The following is an 18,226-nucleotide window of genomic DNA, read 5'->3' on the forward strand; positions in this document are numbered from 1 at the left end:
CAAAAACTCATCATTTTGGCTCTCAAATTCCAAAAGTCCATCTTAGTTAAAGTATTGTCTCCACTCTTTCCAATACTTTCTCCTCTTACCCCATACCAATAGGCATGTGGAGCTTTTCCATCCAGGTGAAAACATTTTTTTTTTTTTCCCTAGACTAATCTGGATTCAATCCCCATACCTGTAAAGCTCATGTACTTCTGGCTGTTGGAGGTCTTCTTTGAGTTATAAAATTCCAATACATCCAGAACAGCTTGTGGGTTTTTCTTCTGCTCTGACTTAGTGATATTTGATGTTTGAAGCAAGCGAGCCCACTGCTCTGGCATTCCCTGTAAGAGAGACATACAACGTTGTCAGGAAGGCATAGTTAGAGGGGATCCTGAAGGAAAATCAAAGCTAACTCTAATACCTGCTGGCAGTTAAAGATGGGTTTAGTTACTTCTTTCTCTCTATACCCTCAGAGCTCTATATAAGCCTTTTTTATAATACCTATCTCACTGGATTAGTCATTTCTTGAGATGTTTGCCCTTTCACTAGGCTATTCCTCCTTCAGAACAGGAACCATGTATGATTTGTCTTTATATCATCAGTGCCAAGGAGCCACTTAACTAAGGTCTACTTAAGAAATGGTGATTCAAAGCGTTTTCTGATAAAATTTTAGAGATGAGGAAAATGTCCCTCTCATGAATATAAGAACATAGTAATGAGGATCTCAGGCAAAGACAGAGGCATCAGGAATACTAGGGTAAAAAATGAATCTACATAGTCATATGTAAATTCAAGTCTAAATGTAGCCTTTAATTCCTTTAAAGGCTAAAAGAAAAAGATGTAGTCATCTTTCTCCCATCAAACGTCTTGCATAAAGTAGATGTTCACAGAGGTCCTGCTGACCTGGCGGAAAAAGCTTCAATAGTTAAGGAATTGTATTGCTAAAGCAAAGTACCCTTGTCAGGGGTTGAATTATGTACCCCCATAGTACATACTCAGAACTCTCAAAGATCAAAGGCCTTTCCGTGACCCAGGACTTACTGTAAACTCCCCTGTGACAGCATCAAAACCAACGTGAATTGTGTGCTCAAAATCTGAAGGAAGAGAAATCTCTGGCCGTTCCTTCTCCTTCTTTTTATTTGCTGCAAGAGAAACAGAGAAAAGGAAGTAAAAAACAAGGACATTATTACTTTTTTTTTTTTTTTTGCTTATTTAACTGTTTTTTGAGCTGTAGGCTCCTTTAAAGGCTAAGGACCGTCTACTTCACATATGTAGTGACAAGCCAAATGCTACATTTAGATTGGAGTAGGTGCTCAAAACATGATTAAAGACTTATTTTTTTGTTGAACTAAAGTAAGAAAGGGACAGAAAGAATTTTCTTCAAATGTTCTTCAGATCTAATGAGCCATTTGATCTAGGGTGAGTAACTTTCTTTTTCTGAACACTGGTTTTTCCATCTCCAAAGAGAAAGCTAAGGCAGATGGTATCTAAAGATCCTTCCAGCCCTGACATCCTACATTCTATGAGCTTCTATGACCTACATCCCACTGGTTTGGTATTTGATTATGGACTGCTTTAAGGTTCCCTAAATTACAGAATTTTAGGTCTGGGTGGTATTTTAATAATATAAATCGCTAATATTTTATCAGGTGCTTACGAGGCAACAGTTTTACTTACGAGGCAACAGTTTTAGTTCTTTACATGTATGAATTCACTTTAGCTTCATGGCAACCCTAGAAGTTAGGTACTATCCTTATTTTGCAGATAAAGAAACTGAAGCACAGAGATTAAGTTACTTGCTCAAGATCACATGGTTAGTAGTTGGCAGCATCCAGGCACAAACCCAGGCAGTCTGGCCCAGAGCCTGAGCTCAAAACCACCATGCTGTGCTGCATCCCTAGGCTAGGACCTTAACGGATCATTAAAAGAAAAAGATGTAGTCATCTTTCTCCCATCAAACGTCTTGCATAAAGTAGATGTTCACAGAGGTCCTGCTGACCTGGCAGAAAAAGCTTCAATAGTTAAAGAATTGTATTGCTAAAGCAAAGTACCCTTGTCAGGGGTTGAATTATGTACCCCCAAATTCATATGTCCCAATTCCAGGTACCTCAGAATGTGACCTTATTTAGAAATAGGGCATTGCAGATATAATTAGTTTAGGTTACAATAGGTCATACTGGAGTAGGGGGGACCCCTAAGCCAATAAGACTGGTGTCCTTACAAAAATAAGAAATGTGGAAACAGATGCACACAAGGAGAATACCATATGAAGATGAACAGAGAAGTCAGAGTGATGCTGTTTCAAGCCAAGAAACACCAAAGATTGCCAGCAAGCCACCAGAAGCTAAGGGAGAGGCATGAAACAGATTTTTCTTCACAGCCTTCAAAAGGAACCAACCCTGCATACAACTTGATCTCAGAATTCTTGTTTCCAGAACTGAAACAATCCATTTCTGTGGTCTAAGCTGCTTAGTTTGTGGTACTTAGTTACAGAAGCTCTAGTAAATCTAACCCTCTTCCAACTAAAAGGAGTTTCAAGGTCTTGGTATCAGGCTAGACTTCAGCAGCCATCTGCAAATGTAATCCCACTGAAACAGGCTTAAACAGCTTCCAAGGCTCAGCCAGATAATCTTTCTTCCTAGATGGGGACCTACAGAGCCCAAATTTTAAAGAGCTGTAGAAACCCTCCTTATCCCTTCAACGAAGGCTCCTCCTCCTTCAACGTTCTAAGGAGAAGACATAGGAGAAGGCCATCTGGTCTAAACTTCCAGGGAACTCCGTACACATACCTGGGAGAACTGGGTTCAGAAGCTAACTGCAAAAGCTACTATTAATTGAGCTCTTAACATGTGCCAAGCATGTGCTAAGAATTTTATATGCATCATATGTCACCAAATACTCCATACAACCCTACGAAACAGATATTAACATCTTCATTTTATAGGTAAGGAAACATAAGTACTTATTTTTAATAATTTGCTTTATCATTCCTGAGTTTCAGTGACAAGTCTATCCTAAAAGCATTATAAATTGGCCATGGAGGCTCATAGGCCTGTGAGGCAAGATTAGAATATCCTCTCTTTAAGGCAAGTCAGCAAAGAAAGCCCAGGAACCCTAAGTCTCCAGTCTTCCCCACTATCAATCTCTCAATGAAATCACCAGAGTTTTCTCCTTGTAGACATTATGTTACATACAGTCACAGTCAAGGCCCAAAGTCCCTGGCTCCATGACAAGACATTTTCCCTCCTAGAAATGCCCAGGATTACATGACAGCAAAGCTAAAACAAACAAACAACAACAAAAAACAAAAACAAAACAAAAACAAAAAAACAGAAACAAACAAACAAAAACATTGTAAGCCCAAAATTCACCTCTAAAAAAATTCACTGAGCAGTACTGAAGAACTTGGCTAGGGTCAGACAAAGGCTGAATGCCAGGCTTGTCTGAGCCTACCCTTGGAGATCAGATTAAAAGTATAGGCTGAATTATAGCAATCAAAACAGCATGGTGCTGGCACAAAAACAGACACATAGATCAATGGAACAGAACAGAGAGCCCAGAAATAAACCCATGCTTAAATAGTCAATTAATCTATGACAAAGGAGACAAGAATTTGGATGGGGAAAAGACAGTTTGTTCAATAAATGGTGCTAGAAAACTGGACAGCTACATATAAAAGAATGAAAGTGGACCACTTTCTAACACCAAACACAAAAATAATTTCAAAATGGATTAGACCTAAATGTAAGAGATGAAACTATAAAAATCCTAGAAGAGAGCACAGGCAATAATTTCTCCAACGTTGACCGTAGCAACATTTTTCTAACACTTCCCCTTGTCTCCAAAGGCAAGGAAAACAAAAGCAAAAATAAACTATTGGGTCTATATCAAAATAAAAGCTTTTGTGCAGCAAAGAAAACCATTAACAAAAAAGGCAACCTACTGAATAGGAGAAGGTACTTGCAAATGATATATCCAATAAGGGGTTAATATCCAAAACATGCAAAGAAGTGAGGGGCACCTGGGTGGCCCAGTCAGTTAAGTGCTCAACTCTGGATTTCAGCTCAGGTCATGATCTCGTAGATCATGATGAGATAGGGCTCCACGTCAGGGTCTGTGCTAACAGTGCATAGTCTGCTTGGGATTCTCTCTCTCTTTCTCTCTCTCTCTCTCTCTCCCTCCCTGTGCCCCTCCCCCACTTGCACACAAGCAGGTGCACACATGCACTCTCTCTTAAAATATATAAACTTTAGGGGCGCCTGGGTGGCGCAGTCGGTTGAGCGTCCGACTTCAGCCAGGTCACGATCTCGCGGTCCGTGAGTTCGAGCCCCGCGTCAGGCTCTGGGCTGATGGCTCAGAGCCTGGAGCCTGTTTCCGATTCTGTGTCTCCCTCTCTCTCTGCCCCTCCCCCGTTCATGCTCTGTCTCTCTCTGTCCCAAAAATAAATAAACGTTGAAAAAAAAAATTAAAAAAATATATATATAAACTTTAAAAAAAGTACTTATATAACGCCACACACACACACACACACACACACACACACACACACACACACACCCCAATCTGATTTAAAAATGGGCAGAGGACACAAATAGTCATTTTTCCAAAGAAGATACAGATGGCCAAGAAACATGAAAAGATGTTCAACATCACTCATCATCAGGGAAATGCAAATCAAAACCACAATGAGATATCATGTGACACCTGACAGAGTGGCTAAAATCAAAAAGACAAGAAATAACAAGTATTGGTGGGGATGTAGAGGAAAAGGAAACCTTGTGCACTGTTGGTGGGAATGTAAATTGGTACAGCAATGTGGAAAACAGTATGGGGTTCCTCAAAAAGTTAAAAATAGAACTACCATATGATCTAGTCACTGAACTACTGGGCATTTACTCAAAGAAAACAGAAACACTAATTTGAATAGATACACACACCCCTATATGTGCATGTATTTAAGCAACCTAAGTGTCCATTGATAGATAAATGGATAAAGAAGCTGTAGGTGTGTGTGTTTATATACGCACACACACACAGGAATATTATGCAGCTATAAAAAAGGGATGATAGTGCCATTTGCAACAACATGGATGGACCAGAGGATATTATGCTAAGTGAAATAAGTCAGACTGAGAAAGACAAATATCATATGATTTTCACTCATATGTGGAATCTTTAAGAAAAATGAATCAACAAACAAAAAGCAGAATTAGAGCTATAAATACAGAGAACAAACTGATAGTTGCCAGAGGGGAGGGGGGTCGGGGATGGGCAACATGCATGTAGGGGAGTAGGAGATAAGGCTTCCAGCTATGGAACGAATAAGTCACAGGAATAAAAGGCACTGCATAAGGAATATAATTAATGGTACTATAATAGCACCATATGGTGACAGATGGTACCTACACTTGTGAACATAGCATAATGTGTAAACTTGAATCACTATGTTGTACACCTGAAACTAATGTAATGTGTGTCAATTACACTACAATACAAATCATTTTTTTAAAGTATAGGCTGTAGACGAAAACAGGTGGCCAAATCCACAGTTAAGGCCCCAATGCTCAAGAGAGCTGCATGCAAGTATATGATCCACTTGTTCTATTACCTTTCCAGGTTGACTTGTCTGAACCTCACTACCAGACTGAACATTCCTGGGCAAAGAAAGCACCAGTATACCTTATAGCACTTGATAACATATTTACATTTCATAATAATTACAATAATCACCTTCATTTGTATCATGCTCTAGTGCTCACATATATTATTTCACCAGAACCTGAAAACAACTGTGTGATGAGCAGGGCGGTGGTTAAGGTGACTATTGAGAGAAGAAGAAACAGAGGTTCCAAGAGGTTAAATAACCTGCACAAGTTCACAAATTAGAAGCAGACCTGCACCCAGAACTGGGGTCTTCAGACTCCCAGCCACAAGGCCCTTCTATTCTGTCACTCTGCCTCTTATAGACTACCGCTGCTCATGATTATGTGATCTCTCCTCTTTCTCCCCATCTCTCTTAAATTCAGTCCCCAGGTTACTAATGATTTCCTCTGCTATACAGAAATCAAATTTATCCACTCTTTTTTTCATTTTCATTGTTACCACCCCCTTTCAGGCATTGTTATCTATGGCTTGGATCATTCTAAAAGTCACCTGTCACCTGCATTCTGGTCCCCTCCAATGCAGACAGCAGCCAAGGTGATCTATAGTCTTGATATTCCAAGCAGCATCAGCACAACTTGGGAGACTACTGGGAATGTAGGATCTCAAGCTCCAACCCAGACCTACTGAATCAGAATCTGAATTTTAATGAGATCAGAAACGATTCATGTGCATATAAAAGTTTGAGAATCAAGAGAATGAGAAGACAAGCCACAGATAAAAGAAAATATTTGTAAAAGACTTATCTGATAAAGGACTGTTATCCAAAATATATGAAGAACTCTTAAAACTCAACAATAAGACAAACAACCTGATTAATAAAATGGGCAAAAGACCTGAACAAGTAACTACCAAAAAAGATATACAGATGGGAAAGATGTGCAACATCATGTGTCATTAGGGAATTGCAAATTAAAATGACAATGAAATACCACTACACACCTTGAAAATATCAAATGCCGACAAGGCTATGAAACAACAAGAATGTTTATTCCTTGGGGAACCTGGGTGGCTCAGTCAGTTAAGCATCCGACTTCGGCTCAGGTCATGACCTCACGGTTCATGAGTTTGAGCCCCATGTCAGGCTCTGTGCTGACAGCTTGGAGCCTGGAGCCTTCTTTAGATTCTGTGTCTCCCTCTCTCTCCACCCTTTCCCTGCTTACACTCTGTCTCTCTCTCTCTCTCTCTCTCACAAAAATAAATAAACATTAAACAATTTTTTAAAAAAAGAGTGTTTATTCCTTGCTGGCAGGAATCCAAAATGGTAAGTCACTTTGGAAGACAGGTTGGCAGTTTCTTACAAAATTAAACCCACTCTTACCATACAATCCAGCAATTGCACTCCTTGCTATTCACCCAAATGAGCTGAAAACTTATGTTCACATAAAAACTTGCACATGGATATTTATAGCAGCTTTATTCATAACTGCCAAAACTTAGAAGCAACCAAGATATCTTTCAGTAGGTGAGTGGATAAATAAACTGTGGTTCCTCCAGGAAATGGGATATTATTTAGCACTAAAAAGAAATGAGCTATTAAGCCATGAAAAGACAATGAGGAACCTTAAATACATATTACTAGGAAAACAAATCAACCTGAAAAGACTATGAACTGTATTATTCCAATTATATGACATTCTAGGAAAGGCGAAACTATGGAAACAGCATAAGAATCAGTGGTTGTCAGGGGTTAGGAGGGAAGAAGCGATAAATTAGTAGAGCACAGAGGAATTTTAGGGCAGTGAAACTACTCTGTACGATACTATCATGGTGGATATATGTCATTATTCATTTGTCCAAACCCATTGAGTGTACAACACCAAGAATGAACCCTAACATAAAATACAGACCTAAGGTGAACATGATATGTTGATGTCAGTGCATCAATTGAAACAAATGCACCACCCTGGTACAAGATGCTAATTGTGGGAAAGGTTGTACATATGTGAGGGCAGGAGGTATACAGTAAATCTGGATACCTTCCACTCAATTTTGCTGTGAACTTAAAACTATGCTATTAAACAAAAAAGTTTCAGAAGCTCCACTCTACAGACTTGTACCCTCTTTTAACCTCCTGCTACTTATGTTTCACACACTCTACACCAACTACACTGAATCAGTTATGTCACCAAACATAATGGGTTGTTTTACACCTCTTCACATTTTCTCAAGCTACTCCCTTTGCCTATGAATCCTGCCTTTCCTTTTCCCTTCCCTTGCTACCTCAGCCTTTTATTTATCCTTTTCAGGTCTCAACTTAAAGGTCATCTTTTCTCTGAAGTCCTCCCTGATCTCTAGGTTGGGCAGTCCTTCACCCTTTGTTCTGTTCCCACAGCACCATTATAGTAATTGCCTATTTTAAGGGTTTCTCTTGGGAAAAACCACACTGAGTCCCAAGTGCAGGGGCCATGTCCAATTCATTATGGATCCTCAATGGCTAGCACACGCCTGGCACAAAACAGGTGTACAGACAGCGAGTGAAGAAAGTAACAAATAACCACATACCTAACTCAACTTGGCAAGGAGTCTAAGGAAATCTGCCTAAAACAGGCAAATTCTTTCCAGGACAGGAATAAATGTTTCATTTTTACAAGATCTGACCTGACTTTCACAATCCTTGTTACCCAGCCATCATCAGTCCTGTTTGAAAACCCTGCTCTGTGGGAGCTCAGTACACTGACCCAAAGAAATTCTGAAGTCCTAATGTCTCCACAGACCCAGCCAGGATAACTGGGTAACCCTGATGAAATGAAAATCCTGATGAAAAATGTGGTGGGAGGAACAAGAAGGTTCTAGAGTTCAGGCCAGTTTTGCCTCTACACACCATACAGTCCAGATTCTCAGCTTTCCCATATGAACAATGGAGAGAATGGATGAGATGATTGTTAAGGACCCTTCTAGCTCCTACATTCCATGAGTCTATGAAAACAGAGGGATGAATACTCTCAAGACTCTGTAGCTGGATTCCTCTTGACATGGCATCCTACAGTTTTTAATAGGTACTCCATTCACATCATCTCATGTAATTACCACAATCCTGAGAGGCAATTAATTTTACTTATAGATTAAGTAACTGAAGCACAGACTTGCCTACAGTTATTGAAGTGACTGCAATTCAAAAGGTGTGGCTTCAAAGCCGAGGCCCTTTACATTCTATTTTTCACCTTCCCTAAAGAATTTCAAGTTGAGTCAAGAAAATATACTTTGGTATAAAAGGAAAAGAAATAATATTAAATAAGAACTTACCACGTGTAAGATACCATAACTTAACACATTCTTTTCCTGAATTCTTATAATCCTATGAGATAGATTGTTATGATTGTCATTTTACAGATGAAGAAACAAAAAACAAACAAACAAACAAACAAACAAACAAACAAAAACCATTAAATAATTTGCTCAAGCTCACACAGTTAGTAAGAGCTGGGATTTGAACCCAAGTCTGATTCCAAAGTTCCTTTCCTCAGTGTCTTAATAAGAACTATTTGCCTACATGCCAATTGCTAGAGTTTAAGCTATTCAGCACTTGGCAATTTCCCTTCAAGAAGCAGCTGTTTTTAGAAAGGAAAGGCCAAGAGTTTAGCAGGGCCCAAATAAAGCAGTCATTTATGACATAAGTCCATCTGTCTTACTCATAGCTAGAATGCATGGGACATGTTGCAGGGCTTTGGAACTGCTTATTGTTCCTAAATTTCCCCTGATCTAGTCATTTAAAAGATGGTAGGGAAAAACAACTTTTATGTTTTTGTTTTTTTAATGTTTATTTTTGAGAGAGACAGAGACAGAATGCGAGTGGGTTAGGGGCAGAGAGAGAGGCAGACACAGAATCCAAATCAGGCTCCAGGCTCCGAGCTGTCAGCACAGAGCCTGATGAGGGGCTCGAACGTACGAGCTGTGAGATCATGACCTGAGCTGAAGTCGGACGCTTAACGGACTGAGCCACGCAGGCGCCCCTTTTATGTTTTATTTGGATTTGTATTTTATACTTCTATACCTTATATTTTTACATATCATTTCTGATTTATGTTATTAATATACTATATAACATGCCATTATAGGCATAGAATGTCAAATACAAAAGAAACTCCAGTAATGGAGACACAAAAAGAGAGGGGCTTAGAGGATGAGTAATCTATAGAAAAGAGCCCCAAGGAAATGAAATCATTTAACACATGAACATACAGAGTAATGCTGAAGTTGGCTTCCACTGGTCACTTTTTGTCCCATAACCTTTGCATATACCTCCCATATTCCCACCTCCAAGTTTTTGCTCTTTTTCTTCTCCTTACTTTGGAATGCTCTTCCTCCCAATCTCCCTGTCAAATTCTCAGTCATCTTTTAAAGACTGGTCCAAGTCCCACTTACTTCTTCCTGACTTTTCCTCCCTCTGTGAATTCCCAAGACACTGAGTCTGCCACCATGCATTTAGTCATTTCCTGTCTTGTATGATTCCTTGCTATTTTAAAGACTTACTCCTTTACTTAAAATGTAAGCTTCCTGAGGACCATAATCATGGCTTCTAATTATGATCGTTATACTTCCAAATCTTCCATTGAGGACCCAACACAGAATAGATTAATTCAAGAACACCCCCAAAACATTAAGAAGTAACCTTAGAGTCTGTTATTCCACTTCCTGAAGTAAGAGGCCCTAAGAAGTAAACTGACTCACTGTATCACAGAGCATATGGTGGTAAGACTCAGTTCACCCGATCAAGTCTTTTACCCTTTGTGATAGCCTCTGATCCTTACTGACTGATTTGACTGGAAGCAATTACTTACTGAAATAACAGTTTAACACAGACCAGAACGAGTATAAGAAAAGAAGGGCTTGGCTGAAGTGGGAGAGGAGGGAAGTACAGGGGGGAAAAGAACCCTAGTGGGCAGAATTTATCCTGCGTGCCATGCAATTTAGGCTGAGTAGTCACTGACTGGAGAGCATCAGCAGGAAACAGGACACCTGAGGCAGGAAAGCAGGACAGAACTGGAGAAGCCACCTAGTCACAGAGCTACCTGGCACTCACTGAATGCCTTACTGGAAGTAACAATCACACTCACATGTGTATAGCCCTTCACAAAGCCTTTTCACAGTCACTGCCTCACTGGCTCCTTACAACAACTCCAACAACCAGACAGCATAGATTATCCCCATCTCAGAGCTGAGAACACTGAGGTCAGGAAGTTAAAAGAAATCTTTCCTGGACTAGGAGTCAGTGGAGGATGGATCCAGTATTATCTTTGCCATTAATTCACTTTATGACCCCAGAAAAGTCACTTTCTTCTTCTTAGATCAAGTCTTCAATCTGCAAAATAGGTCAATGTTCAGGTATAGATAAAGGTAGGTAAAAATCACCTTTCTGGAGAAGATAATACCTGAAAGAAATCATGAAGAATAAACAGGAGTTGGTCAGGCAGAAATGGAAAAGGGCATTCCAGAAGGAAACAGAATAAACAAAGGGCCAGAAAACAGTGATCTTTGCCCCAGCTTTCTATCTGCCCAGCAAGTCAACCAAATTTAATAAGCTCTTATTAGAGATGTACTCCAAGCATGGGACTGAGGGATGATACAATGGAGGAAATAAAGCAAACTCAGGATACAGGTAGTCCCAGATCCCAAGGCCACAAACGTCAGGCTGCCTGGGACAACTGCTGCTGCTGCTGCTGCTGCTGCTGCTGCTGCTAGCACATTTTTCTATGATGACTAGTAAGTATGAGTCTAGAGGAATCTGATGAAAACCTTTATCTGCACAACGACTTGTAAGTGAATGTTCATAGCAACATTATTCAAAATAATCAAAACATAGAAACCAAAATGTCCCTCAACTGATAAACAGATAAATGGTATATCCATACAACAAAATATTATTAAGCTGTAAAAAGAAATGAAGTCCTGACCCATGCTACAACATGGATGAACCTAAAAACATCATGCCAAGTGAAAGAAGCAAGTCACAAACGGCCACATATTGTATGATTCTATTTATATAAAATGTCCAGAGAAGTCAAATCCATAGACAGAAAGTAGATTAGTGGTTGCCAAGGGGAAGAAGGAAATATGGCGAAGTACAGGGTTTCTTTTTAGGGTGGTGGAAAATGTACTGGAATTAGAGCATTGTGATGTTGTACAATCTTGTGACTATACTAAAAACCACTGAACCGTATGGTATATGAATTATATCTCCGTATTTTAAACAAAGTAAATGCAATATACCAGAAGAACAAAATAAAGGAGAAAATGTATTTGCTAAAATTTTATATCCAATTGTGATTAAACATTCATAGCAAACTAGGATTATAAGGGAATCCATTTAATCTAATAAAAGCTAATTACCAAAAACACTAGCACCAACATCAAACTTAATGGTAAAATGTTGAGTTTTCCTCTGAGATTACAAGTAAGATTAAGGGTGTCACTGCTATTTATCACAATACTGAAGGTATTAGTCAGTGCAACTAGGAAAGAAAAGAAGAAGGATTAAAAAGGAAGAAACAAAATTATCACAATTCACGGATAATAGGATTGTGTATATGAACATAGCAAAAATTCAAATAGAAAAATCTTCATAACTTATAGTAGATAAAGATTCCAAAAACAAAACAGAAAACATTAGAAAGGAAATAATACATTTAGCTATATTTAATTCTATCAAAGACACCATGTCATACATATATCAAAGATACCATTAAGTGCATAAATGAAGATATTTGCTATATATTCAACTGGCAAAAGGCTTATATCTAGGTAAGAACTCCTGAAAATCAATAAAAAAAATTTTTTCTTAAATGGGCAAAACACTTGAATAAGCACTTCACAAAAAAGAATATCCAAATGGCCAATTAACATGAAAAGCTGCTCAACCTCATTAAAGACTGACAAAACTAAGTGGTGACAAAAAAGTGAAGTGCAACTCTTATGCATGACTGGTGGGAATATAAACGGAACAGCCATGTGTTTGAACTTTGAATTTTTTAATTATCAACCAGGGTTTAGCATAAGTATCTGCATGATCCAGCATTTTCACTATGTATATGTACTCAACAAAAAAGTGTGAATACATGTATAAAAATATGCACAAGTGTGATCAGAAAACATTACCCATAAGAGTCTACCACTGACACCAACCTGATGTTCATCGATAGTACAGTGGAAAATAATCCTATAAGAGAATATTATATAGCAATGGAAATGAGCTAAACTGTATGTAAAATTGCAGATAAATCTTATAAACAGTGTTAATCAAATGAAGACAAAGAAAAGAATATACGTTGTATGATTCTACGTATAGCAACTCATTAATGGGTTTACCTTTGGGAAAGAGAGAGATGTTAGTGCCTGCAAGAGAAAACGAACGGAGCTTCTAGGGGGCTGCTTATATCCTTTTTTGTTGGACAGGTTAGTGGCCACATAGATGTGGTCAATGCAACACTAAACTGTACACTTCTGAAGCGTGCATTTTACAAATAAAGGTGAAAGTTCAATGAGGGGACCTATAAGAAACCATGGTTCATGAGCCACATACGAACTTACAGAGCATTTAGTCCAATTTTTTTCATTTTATTTATTTTTTTAAAGTTTATTTATTTATTTTTTATGGAGGGGAAGGGCAGAGAGGGAGAGAGAGAATTCCAAGCAGGCTTCACGCTGTCAGTACAGAGCCCGACACAGGGCGTAATCTCATAAACCATGAGATCATGACCTGAGCCAAAATCAAGAGTCAGATGCTAACCGACTGAGCCACCCAGGCACCTCCAACTTTTTCATTTTAAAGACAGGAAAGCCTAGAGAAGTTCAGGAAGTTGTCCAAGGCCATACAACAAGTAAGTGAGAACACTGCAGGAGGAACCAAACCCCAAACAGAATACTTTATACTATTAATTCCTTAGAAAATCTTGAACATATAACTGGTTGCCAAGCTAAACTCCTAGTATCATATGTACATCAGTGCTTCCAACCCTGTGGACAAAAACTATGTAAGTGAATCAGAGAACACAGAGGAAGAAGGGAAGAAAGGGAAAAAAAGGGAAAAGAGAGAGAATTAGAATAAGAAAGAAATGAAGAGTATCTAAGATTTGTAGTTTTAAGAGGCTTACCTTTTTGGCCTCAGTTTCAAATATATTATTTGTTCCAGAGATCCAAGCCCATATCCAGAGCTTAGACTCCTGCTTCTGACAGATATTACAGAGAACTCTTGAAAACTTCTTGGGAAACCTGTTCTTGGGTCTGCTTAGTCTCAATGCCCAAAATAGCTTAATCTGGACTTCCCATTAGCCCTATCTCAACAACAGGAAATACAGGCCTATATGTGGACAGAGAAAGGTAGCTTACCCCAAAACCATTTTTTAATTCTACCTTAGAGGAACCCTGTCAAGAGCTGCTATTTTGTAAATATCGTAACAACTCTGAAGTGTTAATCACAGATTCCAAAAGAAAACTATGACTGCAAGCAATAATAGCCACCAAAATTTTACCAAGTCTTAACAAGGCTTACTTTGCGTAACATTTTTCACATCTTTAGTCTCATAATCCTTACAACAATTCTATGAGATAAATATTATTGTGTACCAATACTATAGGTAAAAGAACTGAGGCTAAGAAAGGTAAAGCAAGTTACCAAAAGTCTCAAAGTCAGGGATGGGCAATGGCGACAACTTCAAGTGCTTAAACTCCAACATGGTTTCTTTTGTATGCACTGTGCCTTCCCCATATTGCAGACTAAATGAATATGCCAGTAAGTGATAGAATGAATGTCATTCAATGCAAAATGAATGTTTTAAAGCAAAAGAAACAACCAAATCAGTTCTACTAAAGGCGCTTGTATGAATATCTCTAGGATGGGAGCCCTCAAACACTATATGGTGTCCAAAGACTTAGAAGAATGAAAGGGTATGGTCCAGAAGTCAAGAGACAATGATTCAAATTCAGACTCCATGCACTACAACTATGCAGCATGTGCCCCTGGGCAAGTTGTTGACCTGCTAAGCATAAGAGTATCAGTGCTTTACAGTGGAATCAACTTCAATCCCAACTCAGCTACCCTCTAACTAGATCACCTTGGGAAAGTTACTTAATCACTGTGAACCTGAGTTTACGGACTACAAAATGGAAATATTTATCTACCTAAAAGGGCTGGTATATTTTACAAACATCAAAGCTCCTAAAATACTGTGTGGAAATTAATAGGCATTCAATAGATAGTAGCTGGGTTATTGTTGTTACCATTTTATGGTTATTACTATTGTGTTATTACTATTTGTTATTACTATTTTATTACTATTATTATTATTATTATTATTATTAATTTCAGGATCAACTAAGGTAAAGAAAATGTATATGCTTTATAAGCTAAAGAGCTTTACAGAATGAGTTATCATTAATGTGAGAGAGTTGCAGAGTAAGAGTTCCCAACCTACTCATTAAGACAAACTGTGGCTGAGAAGAAAAAAGAAAGAATCATCCTGATGTCATGTAACTAGAGATGACTAGCTTGAAGAAACAAAGTAGAAAAAGAAACTTGCAACCTCACACATCCTGATTTAACCCTATCTGTAGTCCATTTGGTTTTCAAATAGCATGGGAAATGAGGCTGACACTGCCAAATCCTATGGTGCGGTATAGCCATCCGGGTTTCAGCACAAATTACTGGCCTTATTTATTTATTTATTTATTTAAAAAAAAATTTTTTTTAATGTTTATTCATTTTTGAGACAGAGAGAGACAGAGCATGAACGGGGGAGGGGCAGAGAGAGAGGGAGACACAGAATCGGAACCAGGCTCCAGGCTCTGAGCCATCAGCCCAGAGCCTGACTCGGGGCCCGAACCCACGAACCGTGAGATCGTGACCTGAGCCAAAGTCGGACGCTCAACCGACTGCGCCACCCAGGCGCCCCTGGCCTTATTTATTTTTTAAAAAGATTTATTTTTGGGGCGCCTGGGTGGCGCAGTCGGTTAAGCGTCCGACTTCAGCCAGGTCACGATCTCGCGGTCCGTGAGTTCGAGCCCCACGTCAGGCTCTGGGCTGATGGCTCAGAGCCTGGAGCCTGTTTCCGATTCTGTGTCTCCCTCTCTCTCTGCCCCTCCCCCGTTCATGCTCTGTCTCTCTCTGTCCCAAAAATAAATAAATGTTGAAAAAAAAAATTTTTTTAAAAATAAAAATAAAAAAATAAAAAGATTTATTTTTAAGAAGTACCTCTCATTGGTTCAGCGGAGTTAATCTGAGCTCAAGGCAGTAAAACACTCCAAACTTGGGAGAGATAAACACTGACGTAGTCCAGTTTTAAAATTAACTTTGCCCAACTCTTCCCAAGCCTGGAGAATTCCACTTTGGTTGTGAAAATTCAGCCAGAAAAAGATTCCAAACTAAATGCTGCGGGACTTCTTAGAATAAGCCAAAGGCTCCAGACCCCAACCACAGGTACCAGGCTTTCCCACATAGAATTCTGCAACCCAGCGCCACCTATTACAGGCCTTCAATTACAGCTTCTTCCAATTATTTATGCATTTCCCCAGGCACACACTGAAGCCGTGCTGGAGGTCAGCATTAGGTAATGCCCACAAGCATTCTAACCATTGCCAGCTCAAATCTCAACCACTACTGCAGGCCACAAAGACTCTTCTTTCTCGTTTCCCAAATCTCTTTAGAGACCTAAAACTACCACTCTGGTAATTTTGGCTCCAAAAGTCCGGGTAGGACCTAGACACCTATTATTTTTTAAAAGCACCATGGGTGAGTCAGATGAGTAATCTGGGTTGAGAACAACTAACAGAGAGAGTAGGTTATGCTGTAACAGATACTTTAGGAAGATTTAGTTCCACACTCATCTTGACCACTTTCCAGTTGTGAGATCTTGAGCAATTTAATTTTCTCTAAACCTCAGCCTCCTCAACTGAAAATGACTTGTGGGCATCAGATTAAAACAAGAAATGAGTTTCCCATTAAGACAAACAAACAAAACCCCTCATATTTGTAATGTTTTACAGTTTAGAAAATGTCTACTACTTTATGTCTACTATGTCAAATGACAAAAGCCTATTCATGATAGGGAATTATGATTATTCCCACTTTACAGAAGAGGATACTGAGATTAAAATCAACTGGTAAAAGGAAAAGAAATCACAGAATAAATGTCAGAGATAGGACTCAATCTGGGTTCTCTAAGTCCAGTTCTAGACCATTTCTAGACCAAATACTTTAGTAAGGGCATACCACTTCAAAGACTGCCAACAGTGGTTTGTATCCTGCCAGGACTAAATGAGGCACAGGGCGAAGGGCAAAAATGCTTGTTGTTTGAAAGATAATATCAACAAGCACAGAATTAAACTGAACAAAGGATCCAAACAAAAGGGGAAAGAAGCACTTATTTCATTTTGATGTATGCATTAATTATAGCCATCTAGGTAGGTGTTCTGTAAAGGGGTGAAATCTCTGGGCTCAGGGCATGCATAGAAAATCTGTAACTAGGGGATGAAAGAGAGGTTACTAGATTATTTCACAAGAACTACTTATAACTCTATGCTTTCTACATCTATGCTTTGAATTTATAAAGATACAGCTTTGATCTTGAGCTATGAGATTTATTTTCGGACAGATTTGACCAAGGATCACTCAGCGAGAGTGTCCAAGCAAAACCTCTGGGTCTACAGCTTTATCGTTAATTAAAGTACTTTACAATGGCCTACTTTCTTTCCACCTACATATACAGCCCAATCCAATTTCATCTTTATAATCTTATTTATAGAATTACAGGATTTCAAAACTGTAAGAGACTTTATATGTCTACTGGTTTGACTCTAGTTTTTTAGATAAAGGCCCTGAAGTCTACAGAGAAATAACTGACCCAAAAAAAGACAGCCAATTTATAACAGAACTAAGACCACAACCCAGATATTCAGAACCCCACCTCCCCATTCAGTACATAAGATCATCCCTTTCGTTCTCAATGATGTCTGAGGGTTATACTTGTACCTGCTGTTTTAGGCAAGAATCTTCTTTTTAAAAAAAAGGTTTTAAAACCATACAATTCATCCATATAGTGTAAAATTCAGTGGCTTTTTGTATATTAATGGAGCTAGGCAACCATTCTCACAATCAATTTTAGAACATTTTCATCACCCCAAAAAGAAACTCCATACCTCTTAGCCATCACCCTCTGATCCCATCCGCCTCCTCCCACAGCGCCAGGCAACCATTCATCTGTTTTTTGCCTATGGACTTGCCTGGACATTTCATATAAATGGAATCATGTAATATATGGTCCTTTGTGACTGGCTTCTTTCACTAGCATAATGTTTTCAAAGTTCCCCCATGTTGTAGCATGGATCAGAACTCCATTTCTTTTTATTACCAAGTAATATTTCTTTGTTAGGATATGCCACATTTTATTTATCCACTCATCAGTTGATGGATATTTGGGTTGTTTCTACTTCTTAGCTATTATGCATAATGCTGCTATAAACATTCATATGTAAGTATTGTGTGAACATGTTTCCATTTCTAGGTCATATGGTAATTCTATGATTAATCTTTTGAGAAACTGCCAGACTGTTCTAAGTGGCTGTACCATTTTACACTCCCACCAGCAGT

General features: G+C 38.8%; 1 protein-coding gene across 4 annotated transcripts in view; it reads right to left on the bottom strand.

Moving 5' to 3' along the window:
• Nucleotides 1-18,226, bottom strand: part of PAK1 (p21 (RAC1) activated kinase 1) — a 158,033-nt gene that overhangs the window by 48,162 nt on the left and 91,645 nt on the right. For all 4 annotated transcript variants that reach the window (XM_086678391.1, XM_086678389.1, XM_086678390.1 and 1 more), the window contains exons 3-4: nucleotides 1,027-1,127; nucleotides 179-326 (exon numbers count right to left, since the gene is read on the bottom strand). In XM_086678391.1, the coding sequence (XP_086534517.1) occupies nucleotides 179-326; nucleotides 1,027-1,127 (249 nt within the window). The remainder of the gene's footprint in view (nucleotides 1-178; nucleotides 327-1,026; nucleotides 1,128-18,226) is intronic.

The sequence above is a fragment of the Puma concolor genome, chromosome D1 (assembly GCF_028749965.1).
Source record: "Puma concolor isolate L17-30 chromosome D1, mPumCon1.1.hap2, whole genome shotgun sequence".
Taxonomy (NCBI): Eukaryota; Metazoa; Chordata; class Mammalia; order Carnivora; family Felidae; genus Puma; species Puma concolor.